Source organism: Pan paniscus, chromosome 2 (genome assembly GCF_029289425.2).
Source record: "Pan paniscus chromosome 2, NHGRI_mPanPan1-v2.0_pri, whole genome shotgun sequence".
Lineage (NCBI taxonomy): Eukaryota > Metazoa > Chordata > Mammalia > Primates > Hominidae > Pan > Pan paniscus.
This window is the reverse complement of record NC_085926.1, coordinates 111,939,782-111,955,911: the sequence shown is the minus strand read 5'-3', so window position 1 is coordinate 111,955,911 and position 16,130 is coordinate 111,939,782. Positions and strand designations below refer to the sequence as shown.

The window sequence follows — 16,130 nt, the reverse complement described above, 5'->3', positions numbered from 1 at the left end:
TCTGTCACTGTACTTCAGGCTGGAGGTACAGTGGCCTGACTATGGCTCACTGAATCCTGGACCTCTCAGACTCAGGTGATCCTCCCACCTCAGCCTCTCAGATAGCTGGGATTACATGCCCAGCTAACTTTTTTTTTTTTTTTTTTTTGGTAGAGATGGAGTTTCGCCATGTTGCCCAGGCTAGTCTTGAACTCCTGGGCTCAAGTGATCCTCTCAGCCTCCCAAAGTGCTGAGATTACAGGCGTGAGCCACCACACCCAGCCACCAGTTTTCTTTAAATGCCAAGCCTGTACATAAGGTTGAGTTCCTTAAGTCAACATGCCAGGCGCATAAATAAATCCCACAAAGCTTAAGTTTTCTGTCTTAGCTTTATTTTTGCCTCACCTCAAACATCAACTAGAAATTGAGTCTTTAGCAGCCCATATTCCGATGGTGCCAGCTAGACTTTTTACCGAATACAGAGCCTTCTAAAGAGATACAATGGAAATAGTTTTGATGCTGTTTTTTGCTGGACTATCATGAAAGTATGTTTCAAAATGTTACTGTTAACATAATGCTCCAACAAGCAGTATCCCTGACCCACAAAACTGGAGAAATTGCCACCGGGAACGTAACAGTTTAGGGCTAGGGACAGGGCCACAGGATAGAGACATCGAGGGAGCCACAGAGGCAGCACAGGTATAATGCAGGGTTTTCGGAAATCAGAAGACTTCAGGAGACACTCCAAGAAACACCAGCTATTTTCCTTAAAGAAAGCACTTTATTTTCCATTTAAACAACTTGGTCACAGGACGTTATTTTACATAAATGGCAGTAATTTGTAAAATTTCCATGTAAAAGGCCTTGTGTCTGAGTCTGAGGTGATAAGAGGATATGAATACAAGTATATAAAAACAGTGCAAAATGTGCAGCCCACAGCCTCCGGAGTTGGCTTCAGAAATCCCCCTTAATGTTGCTAGACCAGTTACATTAAATATTAAATGTAACACCAGGTAAATATTCCTGGGTTTCCTTTAGTCTAACATCCAACCCAGATATGCAATAAAATGAAAAACTCAAAATCCCTAACAACTCAAACCATCCAATCACCCAGACCATTAGGATCACAATGAGTTGAGACTGCAGGCTCTATAGTGTGACATCTCGTCAGTGGCTCCATCTTAAGAAATACAGAATTTTAGTTGCATCAGTAACTAGAATAGACTAGCTCTGCTTTTAAAGCTTTGCCTTTTAAATGTCGATTTCTAGAAGTTCACTTTCAAGGTGCCATCAAGAAGGCTAGGCCACTAATAAGTCACAAGCCCAACCTAGACATCGCAGCCTCTTAAGACATTTGTCTTCACTAACCATTCAGTCTTTAACCTGCTGCTGATCCTACAATGAAAACACTTAGTGCCAGCTGAAGCGTGGATGCTTGTCTATCAGCAACATAATTAAGTGTAGCTGATTCTGCAAGAAATTTATATTAGTCACAGCAAACATCCACAGGAACATACTGAATCGTACTCAGTAGTGAGTTTAGCATGGCTTTCCTGCTCCCCTGCATCACCCTTGCAGTGTTTAATACAAAAGGGTGCACATGTCAAGCTGCCGCTGAGAAAACCAGATTCCAAACAGGTGCCTCAGGAAAAGTCTCTTATTATCCATTGCTTGCTTAAGCAACCTCTACTTTTCAAAATGGAAGGTACCAGAATATGGCTACAATTAAGTTAGGTCATATAAACTTACCTAGGTTAAAAAGACCCTTAAGTCTCACAAAACTGTAATTTTTAAACATCCTGGCTAAAACTGTGCTTCTAGATGTTATATTTTTGCTTATACTAGTTGAGCTTTATAATCAAAAGCTAATGTCCTACTCAAAGGAAATACATGTCTATTAAGCAGATGGTCAGTGGTATGTAGAACCTTACTGGCACTGTGTTTTCTGGCAGTGGAAGATTCTAGTACAGAAAATTGTCTCTTGCTAAAAATATTAGAAGTACCAAGGACTATTGCATAAGAGAAAGTTTGTAGCAATTTTTTGCTAGGCAGATGGTACACTTGAAGACAACAATGACTTCATTCACCAAGGAAAACACTACTTAGCAAAGATTTACAATATCCTAAACACAAACACATATGTGGCTGAGGTGGAATAAGCAGCACGTTGTCCCAAAAACACACTTAAGGCTTTACTTTAGCAGCATCAGGGTAACCTATCAAAGAGGCGCTGTTAATGGTCAGTTCATTTCAGGAATGCTCGGCTGGAACCATAAAAGTGCTCCGTGGGTATTGTAAGAAACATTTTAAATATTGAAGGATTTTCTTCTTTCATGCAATCCTGATCCTTAATCTTTCTCCCTTGAATCTTTCAAATCGGTCTGTTCTTCTCCCCCCAGGAACAGTCCACAGTGGTGTGATAATAATCTAAGTGGCCAGATGATAGGTAATTTATTAAACTCCACATCCAGTATGTTCATTAACAGAGACTAAGGACATGAGATGAGAGAAGAGGACCTGCTTGTTTGAAATCATGTTCAAGGGGCTTGCTCCTCTGCCCAAGAGACTGCTGATTTATAGGTTCACCGGGCAATCCTCCACTGCCGCCACCACCAAATGCTTCCCTGGGACTGATTCATTCACAGAGGCCTTGTCCTTTCAAAGATTCCACAATAAACTCATCTGGCCCCTGGAGAGAACCAAGGCCTATAATGAAACCCCTCAAATAGTTCCAGATCATAAAAGGCTCCAAAATCCTATAAACCAAAGATGTCACAGAGCCTACAGAACACTGCTCATGGATTAGCCCCTTGTTTGCTGCTCCTTTCGGTACAGACGCCTGGGAAGGCTTTTCCCACACAAAATCACTGATCTTTTGACAGGTTTAAGCATTCTGTCAACTGTCCATCATGGGTTCTCAAGGAACTTAAAACAAGTATCTTCGTGCCAATAAACCTGAATAATACACAGAGTCCCTTCCTATCCATGGGAAGGAAGCTGAGTTGGCTCATCCAAGTAACCCTATTAGAGGTAAGTTGTTAAAAAAAATTGTCATCATTCCTAATTCTCCCAAATTATTCTGGTCTCTTTGTACTACTTATCTTCATCACATCACATTACATTTAGATGTTGTGAACAATTTGGCAAGAAGCTAAAATTACTGACTAATGTTTCTATCAATTTGTATGATCAATGGCTAGATAATCAGAGTTGGCTCTACAGCTGACATTCAAAAGCACGACTACCAATTTCTGCCCACACAGGCTATCCTTGACATTATTACTATCTCTCTTATCTAAAACCTGTATAGAAAGAAATTTGTTATATCAAATCCAACTTTAATTCTAGATGAATATTCAGCTCTGGGCCAGGGAGAAGGCATCACTGTACAAACCCCAGAGTCTGCTAACATCCCCAGGCACAGAGCCTATCATTCGTTAAACAAACCATCTCTGGGGAAAATGACAACAGCCTGAATAAGAATATGGTGACCATCTTAAGGACAGCTCCAATTAATGCCAACAGTAGGGATGGTGCCGGCTGCAGAGGGTGGAAGTGCAGGAAGTAGCAATATTTCCTCTCAACAAATATAAATCTCTTGCTTAAAGCAGCATGCACAGAATGACTGAAAACGCTGGCAATATTTTCCCTATATTAAGCTATAAGCCAAGGCAAATTTAAGGAGTCATGAATTATCTTTGGGATTGCACAACAGTACATGTTCAAAACCAACATTTCAAAAGGGTATTTTCCTCATCTGAAATTCCCCCATCTTAATTCTATAGTAGAACAACCCATTGTACATAAATATTTAATCTTTTATACATTTTCGGTTTTAAGATATGATTAAAGAAACAACTTGTTATTGTCGGAAGAGCCAGGGAAGAACAGTAATCCATCAATAGTGGAAACCACATATACCCTGTTTCTTCTCTCTTAGTGAGATACTGTTATTTAGGGAGGGGTAATTGAGAATTAATGTGCAAGTTAAGTGGGAAGATGTCACTCAACTCCTCAAAGTTCATACCGGAATAATGTGAATGCCAGAAGGCTGATTTTCACAATTTAGTGCTATAACTGACAGCATTTGAAATACATGAAGAAAATAATCGAGCCCTTGATGTTACTCAGCCTTCCTACCAGAAAAGAGAGTAAAGCATCCCCACAGGAGTGTCTGTTCTCCTCTTCCAGCCACAGTCACAAGTGTGCTAGCACCTTACCTGGTGAAACATGGGAAGAGGAAAAACACATGAATGCCTGTTGGAGTTATTTATAAGAAACCCAAGCAGAATTTATAAAAAATAAATAGAAGAACTCATCACCTAAACTCATGGCCACACTACATTACACTAGCAATAATTATCTTTATAACTGTTGTCAACTGTCTTTTCAAGATCAGACAACTTAGCATCAATCCATCTGGTCATCTTCTCTGTTTGAGTAGTTCATGTCTAATAAGAAGGAGAAATTCTCATAACTGTACAACAAGGTATATGCTGAAAACTGATTACCCTAATAATATTGGCTTCAATATTCTAGACTATAAACGTTTTTCTTCCATCATATTTTCCTAATACTTTGTATTTCCATGGCGCTTGAGTTGTTTTTTAGTGCTTTCCACATCCATCTTCCCTCACGTGACCCTCATGACGGCTCTGTGAGGTAGCCAGGGCAGGCATCAGTACCCCACTTTGCAGATGACCCTGAGACTTGGGAAAGTGACTCAGCTAGGGGTCACATGGCTATTAAGAATCGAAAGAGGGACTAGAAACTATCCTAATCCAACACTCTTTCCCCCACACTAATGGATGGGAATTGCTTCTATCAATTTGTGCATTAGCAATCCACATCCTTCTCAAGTTCAGGCAACTGAGTCAATTAAAAAGGTGACTGGAAAGGAATGGCTCTACTTTTACTGCCTCAGTATAAAAGTCTCTTAAGTTGTGGCGTCAGAAAAATTAACTTCTTCCCACTCCAGTCTCTAAACCTGAGCATGGCCCTATAATGCCTTTAAGAAACTGGGGATAGAAATGGACACTGAAGTGTAAAATGGAAGGGAGACGGAAGGAGGAGCCATCATCCCTCAGAGAGCCACATAGAAGGCACTTCAGACAATGTCCTCAGCAGGGTGGTGGAATGCACGTGTGCCCAGGGTGGAGAACTGGTGCCAGTTCCGCAGGAAGCCCCTATTGTACTGGCCTGTGTCCACGATGAGCCCGCAGAGGAGCCGGCGCCCAGTCTTCTGTCGGAGGGCCTGCTGGACTTCCCGCTCAGTCACATTGTAGCTGATGTTGATCAGCTGGATCAGGAAGATGTAGGCCATGCCTGCTGTGATGATCACAGAGTACCACACGCAGGTGAAGGACAGAGCCGAGCTGGGAGAGGGAAAAAGGCTGTCAGGGCTGCCGTTTTTGTCAAATTCAGAAAACTGTCATCATTCTCACGTTTTACACATTTTTTTACTTATTACTAAAGACTCTGGCATCTTCCCCAACCCTCCGAACTGGAAGATACTCAGAATGCCAATAACCTGCTTAAGTAGGAGAATGTGTGTGTTTATTCTATAATTACTGGTGCCTATTTTCTAGTATATTACACTAGAATAGCAGGGACTGTTTTTTGCATTTTGTACCCTCCACACACCCAGCACGCTGCCTGACATAACAGCGTTCAACACCTGTTTGTTAAATAAACAAGTAATTCGTAAATTACATCTAACTCATGAGAAAACAAAGGCACCAAGGGACTGCTATAAATGTCTTCTAGGAAGCTGCAGGTGGATGCCGAGGAACAGTGCTAAAGTTACTAATCTCCATTCTTTCCAGTCCAATGCTGAGGAATGAAAAGACGATGGACGACTCCCAACCCCAGCAGCCCTGTGCTTACTTGGATGTAGGAACACCGAGACATTCCAAATTCACCCTCCTAAAGCCCAACACAATCACACAAGGTAGGGAAGTTCCTCTCAGGCTCATTAATGAGACAGGCTGCCAGTTAGCCTCTGCCATTTGATGATTTTCCAACATTCGCAAATTAAGAGTTAGAAATAAGTTCATTCAGAATCTTCATTTGTAAAAGCTGAAGGGACCTCAAAGACTATTAAATCCAAGGACCTAACCAAAAAGATGAGGTGCTGTGAATCGCCTGCACAGAGCAGGGTGAGAAGCAATGGCAGGACTGTATTCCTCGGTTCCCTCGCCTCCCCACCGAGAGTGCACAGACATGCTGTGCTTCAGGACAGGCCTCACCTGCAGCGTTAGCGGAGAATTTCATTCACATGCTGGAGATACTCTCCACACAGTGAGGAAGGAAACTTAATCTGAGGAAGACCAATCTATTCTAATAATGCCCACAGGTGTCTGGTTCTAGGATGACAATGGGGAGATCTGTCCACAGGCTAATAAAAACAAATGCCACAAAGGGATACTTTGTAAAGAAAGCAAGGATTGTTCTGAAAATGAAGAGTGAGAATAAAGAAAAGGGCCAAACCATAGATACCCCAGAGCACTTATGTCAGAGAGGATGATGAAGGGAAGGGAATAAAGAGCATGGGCAGAGGGGGGCCCCAGCATTCAGGGAGGGGGCGCTGAGGCCGAAGCGGAAGAATCCCAGCTTTTGCCATGGCCTGGAAATCTTCACAATCTATAAAGGGGCCTAAGGAAATTTTGACCTACATATCACAGTAATCATCAGTGGTGATTAAAAAAAGAAAGAAAGTAGAACAGGAAAAACCAAGAGAGGTTAGAAAGAAAAGCAAGGTTATAGAGATGTCGAGCACATCTCAAAAGGGTCGGAAGCAGTAAATTAAGATTGGACTAAAAAACATCAGAAAGCAGCAGTAAAGTGAGAAGGTTTCTGATCGTTATGACAAAATAGGCACATATGTGCCCTGGGGCTGCTAGTTTTTGTTTATTGTTTTTGTTTCACTGTTGCGACTTTGAGCCTATGAGTGGTCATTTGACTCTGGAAGTCCCTGATTAGGCCTGGTCCTGTTTGTAGAGAACTAGTTCTTCACTTTTTAAAGGTCAACAATCCTTTTAACAGCACCCTTGAAAAACACACATCACCAATGCACAATTTTGCTGGCAATTCCAGGGATACCCAGCATTCCCATAGCCTGGCCTATGTTTTGATTGAGAACTCCTAACCAAGTAGTAATAGTCCCTGTCAATGGCAACACCCATTACTTCCCAGGGGGCCTCCATACTGTGGTACCCACTGCTCACCTGTAATTTGCATAAACTCCAGGACAATAGAAAAGAGCTGTGAAGACACTTCTATCTCTACAAATGGTGTCCAAGGTCAGTGTGATCCCATACACCGAGGTGAGCAAGAAGATCAAAAGGGCAAGTATAAATGCTTGATGATTTGATTCTCCAACGCAGCTATTTATCCTCAAAACAGCATAGAGAAATAAAAAAGCAAACACATTTTTAAGAGTTCTTGATATAACTTACATAATAAACATGAAAGCTTTATTTTTTTTGAGACGGAGTCTTGCTCTGTAGTTCAGGCTAAAGTGCAATGGCGCGATCTTGGCTCACTGCAACCTCTGCCTCCCGGGTCCCGGTTAAGCAATTCTCCCGCCTCAGCCTCTCAAGTAGCTGGGATTACAGGCACATGCCACCATGCCCAGCTAATTTGTGTATTTTGAGTAGAGATGGGGTTTCACCATGTTGGCCAGGCTGGTCTTGAACTCCTGACCTCATGATCCACCCACCTCAGCCTCCCAAAGTGTTGGGATTACAGGCATGAGCCACTGCGCCCAGCCAAGACAAGGTTTTAAATAGGGAAAATGTAAATTCCAGTTATTAAGAAGTTCTCTTATTTTTCAATTTTAGGGAATTAAAAACTTGCACCCTGAGGAATGCAGTCTTATATTCTCTGCTCTTCGCAAAGTGGAATCATATCGTCAGTTTAAGGACAAGACTAAGTAAAAAGCAGAACCTGGCTAACAAATCTTCCTAAATATCAATATTACCCAGCTATGGAGATCTAACATTGTCCTCACCATGTTAAGGAAAGGGAGATAAATAGAATTATGAAAACTTAAAAATGCTAAATCAGAAGTATTACATAGTATGGGAAAATTCATGTTAAATATATGAAGAGTAATATAAAGATCCAAAGAGGTTAGAAACGTAGCGTAGGGGGAAGAACAACTTGATAACATGCAGGCTCTTTGGCAGGTAAAAACAGTTCTGTGTCATGGCCATTTGTGGGGCAGGATGTAGAGGGAGTGCCTTCTACCCACTGCATGCCAGGATGCTCCAGTGGGCACATATCTGCTGTTAGGTGAGCCTTCTGCAAACCAGCATTTGTAAATGGCACACACACACACACGAATAAGTGAAGACACAGAAGTAGAACATCTAAAAATGAAAACACCTGTTTACTTCTAAAGACAAGGACCCAGAAAAGAGCTGCCCTGCACTTGAGCCATGCACTTGAGGCCCACGCCAATGCCTCTCAGCCTTTTCTGCACCCTCACCCTCTCTTGCATCCCCTTCTGAGGAGGAGGTACGCTACAGGACCAGAATCCTAGACACGAAAAGCATGAATTCATTGATCATGACTGCCTGAAGAGCAATAAACTGCAAACATGCTACTTACAGCATTCATATCTGAATTAATTATAGTCCCTTTAGTTTAGATGTATTTAGTGAAGCTGCAACATTATCTTTAAACATTGCACTTCATATTTTACGGAGCCTTATGTACCTTCGTTTGTTACTGGCCAACTGGCAGGTACAAAAGCCCATTTCTCTGCAAATAATCAAATAGAGAGTTTATCTGGTGGGACCTCGATTCAATAATGTTAAGTGGAAATCATCGGTAGCATCAAAAACGATTAAGTATGTATGGCAAGGGGACAAAAGAGTCACCTAAAAATAGGGGTACACTTTCTTGAGCTTTATGTTTAAAAAGGAATAGCACAGGGAAATATGCTTATACTGTTTCTGATCAATTCTTTTTTAAAAAATCATTCAACTGTAGATATTTCTCTATTAGAAAGGAAAAGATAAATGAGTCATTCAAAAGAAAATTGAGAAAAAAAAAACCCCACAAGTTTTCTGTTATTCTCCTTCAGGAAATGACTGAAGGAACTAAATTTGTGAAACTCGAAAAACTGATGACTAAGTGGGAACATCACAACAACCCACAAATATCTACAAGGTGTAAAGCTGGGAAGGAGAGAAATTTTGGGATAGCACAAGGGAAGATAAAATGTAACTAGAGTTTTACATGAATTTACACTTTCCAAGTCTCCAAATGTTTCCAACATACCAGACACAATGATGATCCATTCTCCTCACACAGATGCCACATATCCGGCAGTGCCATGCCCGGGCTGGTCGCACCAGCTGGCACTTGGCACACCAGTCCTCCTTCGCTTTGGTGGGGCTTCCAGCCGGCATCCTGGAAGAGCCCTTGGGGTCATCCTTTGTTGTGCGATTGTTGAGACTACCCGACATGTCTGCCCCAGGGAACCCTTTGGTCTTCTCCTGCCCTTTTCTGCTCAGGCACTCCAGCTGGCTGCTGCTTAGAGATCTGTCACCGCTTGCTGGATTGCTGAGGTAGCCTGGATTCTTCTTGGCTCTGTGCAAGGCTAAGAGTATCAGAAATAACCCGCAGGTAAGAACCGCCAGCTGAACGGGACCCACACGCCCTTTGGGGACCACTTCCTGCAGGAACACATAGTACATGTAGCCCAGAGAGAACAGTCCAAGGCTCAGGAAAAACAGGGTCTGTTCTTTCCTTCTGTGAGTGAGGTAGTAGTACCACAGTGCCAGCACAGGAAGGGAGGTCAAAACCACCACCCCCAGGAGGAAATGCCAGGAAGCCACATGAAGGAAGACAGGCAGCAGGACAAGCGGAGGGATGATGCTGATGTTCACTTTTTTGGCTCCCCTAAGCCAAGGAATTCGGAGGCGATCAGAAATTGTATCCATGATTCTTTCACAAGTCTCTGGCTGTAAAGATTTACATGTAATCCATCTATTCAGAAAAAGCACAAAGAGGAGGGACTTCATGTGCGTTTGTTGAATTAAAAGCTACAGAACACTGAATGCCAAACAGTGGGATAAACGATAAAAGCTACCAAAGACCAAGCATTTTACTTCCTTACTACTAAACTAAGCTTTTCAGATTCACATGTCATTTTTTAAAATAGGAACAAGATGTTTAAAAACTTAAAGTCAAGATTATTTCTCCCCTAAACAAATACATAGGTACAGACACATGCTGCAAGTAATGTTTACATCTTATGACCTGTACGGTCATAAGAATCTCAAAACAAATCACAATCTAGTTATGAGGACAACATGGGAATTTAAGAACTCTTAGGTAAGTGACAAAGCAGCAATAATCAATAAACTCTTGTGATCAAACATTATAAGGAGTGCTCAGACTAGCATCAATACTTCTGGGTGGAGTCTTCAGAGGGGTCTTTGTGGAAAAGGTGGGATCTGTGCTCAACCTTGATGTCCAGCTAGCATGTGTATGAATAGAGAGGGAGTAAGGAAGGCCTTCCAGTGGAAAGAAATGTGTGCAGCACATACCTGGCATGAGCCCAGGGAGTAGACTAGTCCCACAAGGACAGGGCTACATAGAGAAGAATGGAGATCAAACTAGTATGAGTCAAATCACTGAACTTGGTGAATGGAATGATATTGGTTGACTGTTTTGCACACTTAGGCTATGCTATGTTCTAAATGTTTATGCCCCCAAAATTCATATGCTGAAACCCAATCCCCAATGCAAGAGTATTAAGAAACGGGGCCTTTAGGAGGGTATTAGGTCATGAGAGTAGAGCCCTGATGAGTGGAATTAATGCCTCTAAAAAAAATATCCAAGGGAGCCTGTTTGCTCCTTCCACCATGTGAGGACACATCAAGAAGGTGCTGTCTATGAAGCTGAGGAGACCTCACCAGACACTGAATCTGCTGCTGCCTTGATCTTGGACTTCACAGCCTCCAGAACTGTGAGCAATAAATATCTGTTGTTTATAAATTACCCAGCCTAAGTTATTTTGTTACAGCAGCCTGAACAGACTAGGAAAGAAATTGGTACTAAGAAGTAGGATGTTGCTACAACAGATATCTAAAAATGTGGATGCAGCTGTGGAACCGGGTAATGGGTAGAGGTTAGAAGAGTGTGGAAGTGCATGCTGGGAAAAATCCTAGACTATCTGAACAAACTGTCAAGGGTGATTCTGGCAGAAGAGGAGAGCTGCAGAGAAAGCCTCAATCTTCGAGAATCCCTAAGAGGTAATGAACAGAAGGCTCGCAGAAATATGGACAGTAAAAGCCATTCTCATAACATCTCAGATGGAAGTGACAAACATGTTATTGGAAATTAGAAGAAAGGTGATCCTGGACACTTATAAAAAGAACTCAGTGGAATTGTGTTTGTGTCCTACTGTTTGGTAGAAAGTAGAACTCAAGAGTGATTAAACTGAATATTTGGCAGTAGAAATCGCTAAGCAAAGTGTTCAGGGTGCTGCATGGCTTCTCATAAATGCTTAGGGTAAAATGCAAGAGAGAAATTTTTTTTTTTTTTTGAGACAGAGTTTTGCTCTTGTTGCCCAGGCTGGAGTGCAATGGTGCGATCTCAGCTCACCGCAACCTCCACCTCCTGAGTTCAAGCGATTCTCCTACTTCAGCCTCCTGAGTAGCTGGGATTACAGGCATGCGCCACCACGCCTGGCCAATTTTGTATTTTTAGTAGAGACGGGGTTTCTCCGTGTTGGTCAGGCTGGTCTTGAACTCCTGACCTCAGGTGATCTGCCCACCTGGGCCTCCCAAAGTGCTGGGATTACAGGCGTGAGTCACCGCGCCCGGCCAAAGAGAAATAATTTAAAGACAAAACTCATAATCAAAAGGGGAGTAAAACAAAGATTTGGAAAATTTTCAGCCTGTCTATATTGTAACAAATGAGAAAGCATGTTTGGGAGAGAACAGCAAGGATGTAGATGAGATCAGTATGGATTAGCCCCGTGCCAGTCATCAAGACAATGGAAGGACCCTGAAGGCATTCGGAGATCCTTGGGGCTGCTGCTCCCACCACAAACCTGAAGTGCCAGGGCTTTGAGGGCAGACAGTTTCATAAGAGGGCCCAAGGCACCCATGGGGCTTCAGGGTGTACTGCTGAGTGCCATCTGAAGTCTCTGCTCCCTACATTCTGGTGCACCCTCCATGGCAGCTCCAGGTGTGGCTCCACTGGGCCTAGGTATGCCATAGAGGCCACCCCTCTGAAGGGCATAGGTGGTAAATCTTGGTGGCATCCACAGCGTGCCAATGCTGCAGGCATCCAGAGTGTAGGAGCTGTAGAGGCCTGGCTGCCTCCACCTAGACTTGAAAGGATGCCCTGGAGAGCCTCGGGGCCAAGGCAAAGGACTGCCACAGGGGTGGGGCCACCACAGAGAGCCCCCACTAGGGCACTGCCCAGTGGAGCTGTCATTGTGGTGGGGTCACTACAGAGAGACCCCACTGAGGCAATGCCTGCTTGGAGCTGTGGGGACAGGGTCACCCCCAAGAGCCCCGTAGAGCCACTAGCATACAACTCCAGCCTGGGAGAGCTGGAGGCACCTGTAGGAACTCCAACCCATGAGAGCTGCAGTGTGGGCTGTGCGCAACAAAGCTGTGGTGGCAGGGACACCCAGAGCCTTGGGGGCCCAACCGCCAACCCAGTGTGTCCAGAAGGCAGGACATCAAGTCCAAGATTATTCTCAAGCCTTATTAAGGCTTAACATTGTTTGCCCCACTGGGTTAGGACCTGTCAGTAACACTCCTTTCTTCCTGTTGTTCCCTTTTGGAATGGGAATGTCTATTCTATGCATGTCCTACCATCGTATTGTGGAAGCACCTAACTTGTTTGATTTCACAGGCTCACAGGTGGAGAACTTGTCTCAGGATGAATCGTATCTTGAAACTCATCCATATCTGATTTGGATGATGATATTCAGACCAGACTCTGGACTTAGACTTCTGAATTGACACTGGGATGAGCTAAGACTTTTTGGGGTTGAAAAGTCTTAGTTCATTGAAAAGTCTTCATTCATTAGGATGAAATCAATGTATTTTGCGAGTGAGAAGGACATAAATTTTAGGGAGCCAGGAAGTATCTGTGTCCCTCCAAAGTTCATTATGTTGAAACCTCATTCCCAATGCAATAGTATTCAGAGGTGAGACCTTAAGGAGGTGATTAGGTCATGAAGGCATAGCCCTCATGAATGAGACGTGTGCCCTTATAATAGAGCCCTATGAGCTTATTCACCCCTTCTGCCATGTCATGACACACCAAGAAGGTGTCATCTATGAGGAAAAGGGCCCTCACCAGACACTGAATCTGCCAGTGCCTTGATCTTGGATTTCTGAGCCTCTAGAACTGTGAGCAATAGATGTATATTGTTTACAAAGTACCCAGTCTCAGGTATTTATTTTATCATAGCAGCCTGAACAAATTAAGACAGGCTAGTAAGAAAAGGTAGAGTTTAAGGAAAGGTAACTTTGATTTTAGACAATTTTTAAAGGCAAGACTAGAACTTGGAGGTGAGTGGGAGATAACTAATTGGGAATCATACAGAGCGGCAGGCACGGTGGAAACACAGAGGAGAGGGGTACAGAGAGAGCAGAGGAGATGCCTCAGGGGACAGCCCAGGTCTCCAGGGCTAGGAGGGAGGAAGAGTCAGCAAGGTTAATGGAAGAGCTGCGGTCTTGAGTGATGGTGGTTATGGAAACAGCATCATTTCTCCATTCATTAGTGCAAAGTGCTCTATTTTCTCAGTATAGATTTCAGACTAAATCTAAAGAACCTATATTCAAAGACATCCATAAAAAAGACTACACAGTACACTGTCAAGTAAGAATGACAAAGGGTTCACTGGGTTTTTAATAGTCAAGGCTGGTACTAGACTGCAGACCCCAGGGAATGCTTTTCATGGCTGTATTAATGTACCAAGTTCTAAGTCAACAAATTGGCAGTTGCAATGACTTTTTTAACCAGAAATAATTATTAATGGGAAAAGCAAGTTTCCAACATCCCTATCCTTCCCACATTATGACTTCCATTGACAGTGATTTTTAAATATATAATTACTCAGAAAATGGATTAAAACCAGATTATTCACTGTCCGACACCAAATTTTTTCAGTGATGTTAAAAATTCTCTTTTTGGATAGTAATTTCCATCACTTGGAAAATAAAAGCCAAATACAGTATGATCAATCAAGACAGTGTTGCTGGTCACACTGAAAACTGTGAATCCAGGGGAGATACATGCCTTCTGGCTGGAGTTCCTCCCCAGAAACAAGGGGCAAGACCAGTACTAACAGCAGGAAAATGAAATTTCAACCCACAAGGCCCTCTGTGGTCAGGTGCCACCCAGTCCCAAGTAGTCAGTCTCTAAATGCTGAGACCTCTGAGAAGGCAGGAACTTTCTGGAACTATTGTGTTCATTTTAAACTTACAGATTCTGCTGGCTTGCATTTTATTTTATACTAACTTGCCTACTATCCCTTTAAACTGCCTGTTCTCTCCCTCATCTCTCTTTAAACGAAAAATAATATCCTATAAAACAGAGCAGACAGACAGCTGTGCACTACTGCGTAATCCATCTTTCTAAAATCCTCACACTTGACACAGAAGCCAACTCTCATTTTAGATGCTTGGAAATAGAATCAAGAGCAAATTCTAGCATTCTGGGTGGCTAGGCTGAAAGTACACATGGCAGTTCTCAGAAGGGTGATGGGGCCAGCGTCAAGAAATGCTCTGTTCTTACCGATCACACCCTTCATCCAGATCTTGACAATCACACAAACAAGTAGCCACGTGGTTCTTTTCCCCATTCCGATCTATGTACTCGCAGCAGCACAGGGGCTCCAATTCAGGTTCTTCGGTTTTCTTTTTCTTCACAGGCTTCATACTGCCCTTCTGTGTCATGATTTGCACCTGTCACCATGAGGCGTAAGAAGCCCTCAGAAGGTAAAGGTGGAAAGAACACAACTTACATCTCGTAAATAGGTCCACGCCTCTCTCTCCGCTTAACCTCCAACGCCTGAGCAATCAAAAATGAGAAGAGAGAGGGGGAGGGGGTCCCGTTTTCATCAGGCTTCTGTGGCTCCGCCTGGCCACACAGGGGGCTCCAGGGTTCTTGGAGCTCTGAGCTGCCTTCACGGCCCCTTCCCAGCCTGGGCAGGCGCCGTCTGGGCACCGGCCGTTCCTATGGCGACAGCCGACCACGCGTCCGGGACAGCCGGGGCGCGGGCGGTTGCGCTCACCTGCGGGTGCAGACTGGGAGGGCCGAGCGGTCTCCGCTCCAAGCCTGGGCGCTGGTGGAAACTCAGCCTCGGGGCTGTAGGGAAAGGCGAAGCATATGCCCGCTGGCAGCGGCTGACACACCAGGCTCCCTGGCAGTGCTCAGGGGTCGCCGTCCAGCCCAACTGGTCGGGCCCCTTGCAGGGTGCGCCTCTCCCGCCCCCGCCAATCCGGAGGACGTGGGCGGGCCTCGCGCACCACCCCGCCAGGAGAATGACCTTGGAAGGGAAGTTACCTGCCCTCTGGCCGGAGGTGCAACTGCAGTCAAAGAGGCGGAGGGGAGATGGGTCGGCTTCCCCGGAGGCACAGACGCGTCTCCCGATCTCGGCTACGCGGAGCCCCGGGCGTGACGGCAGAGTCTCCGGGACCCGGGCTCCGCTCGGCCGCTCCCTCGCCGCAGCCGCCCACCTGTGACCACAGCCCGCCGCGGCCCGGGCGGCGCGCCCGCCTCCCCGCGCCGTCCCAACCGCCCCTCCGCCCGCCCGGCTCGGTGCGCCAGGTCCACGCGCGCTTCCGGGTGCCCCGCCCCCGGCGCCGGGGTTCCCCGCCTGTCCGCACGTGCGCCGCCCGCCTCCCCGCGGTGCCCGCGGGCGAGGCTCCTCCTCCTGGCCCGCGGCCCTGGCGCCGGGAAGGGGAAAATCGGCTCCCGAGAGCGTGTCCAGGAGGCAGGGGAAGGAGGTGGGTCCCGCACCTCCGGCCTGCCCCGCCACGCCCCGCCCCGCCCCGCCCCAGAGGCGGCAGCCGGGCGCCGCGCCGGTGGGACAGCCTCCGGAGCCCCGGGGTGCGGACGAGGTGCGGAGACGGAAATACGGGAAACCCGGGAACCCGGAGGAT

General features: G+C 45.1%; 1 protein-coding gene across 7 annotated transcripts; it reads right to left on the bottom strand.

Annotated features, from left to right (window-relative positions):
- Nucleotides 1–349: 349 nt before the first annotated feature.
- Nucleotides 350–15,669, bottom strand: ZDHHC23 (zinc finger DHHC-type palmitoyltransferase 23). 7 transcript variants are annotated; one of them, XM_055110287.2, is made up of 6 exons: nt 15,532–15,546; nt 15,260–15,333; nt 14,761–15,036; nt 9,268–9,978; nt 7,206–7,373; nt 350–5,354 (listed from the first exon to the last, which is right to left on the bottom strand). In XM_055110287.2, exons 3-6 carry the CDS (start codon nt 14,919–14,921, stop codon nt 5,087–5,089), a joined length of 1,308 nt encoding a protein of 435 aa, XP_054966262.1. In that variant the 5' UTR covers nt 14,922–15,036; nt 15,260–15,333; nt 15,532–15,546; the 3' UTR covers nt 350–5,086. The 7 variants fall into 7 exon arrangements, with proteins under 7 accessions (XP_054966262.1, XP_054966265.1, XP_054966266.1 ...); XM_055110290.1 differs by lacking the exon at nt 15,532–15,546 and having other exon boundaries at nt 350–4,199; nt 5,179–5,354; nt 15,260–15,336; XM_055110291.1 differs by lacking the exon at nt 15,532–15,546 and having other exon boundaries at nt 350–4,199; nt 5,179–5,354; nt 7,206–7,364; nt 15,260–15,336.
- Between the last annotated feature and the right edge of the window lie 461 nt (nt 15,670–16,130).

What these genes read in the sequence shown, in the direction of transcription:
- ZDHHC23 (XM_008950422.4), bottom strand. Translation starts at nt 14,921, where the DNA reads ATGACACAGAAGGGCAGTATGAAGCCTGTGAAGAAAAAGAAAACCGAA. An exon ending in CTGGATGAAGGGTGTGATCG is followed by an intron (nt 9,979 to 14,760) that starts GTAAGAACAGAG and finishes TTTTCTGAATAG; the next exon opens with ATGGATTACATGTAAATCTT. An exon ending in ATGGATCATCATTGTGTCTG is followed by an intron (nt 7,374 to 9,267) that starts GTATGTTGGAAA and finishes TGCTGTTTTGAG; the next exon opens with GATAAATAGCTGCGTTGGAG.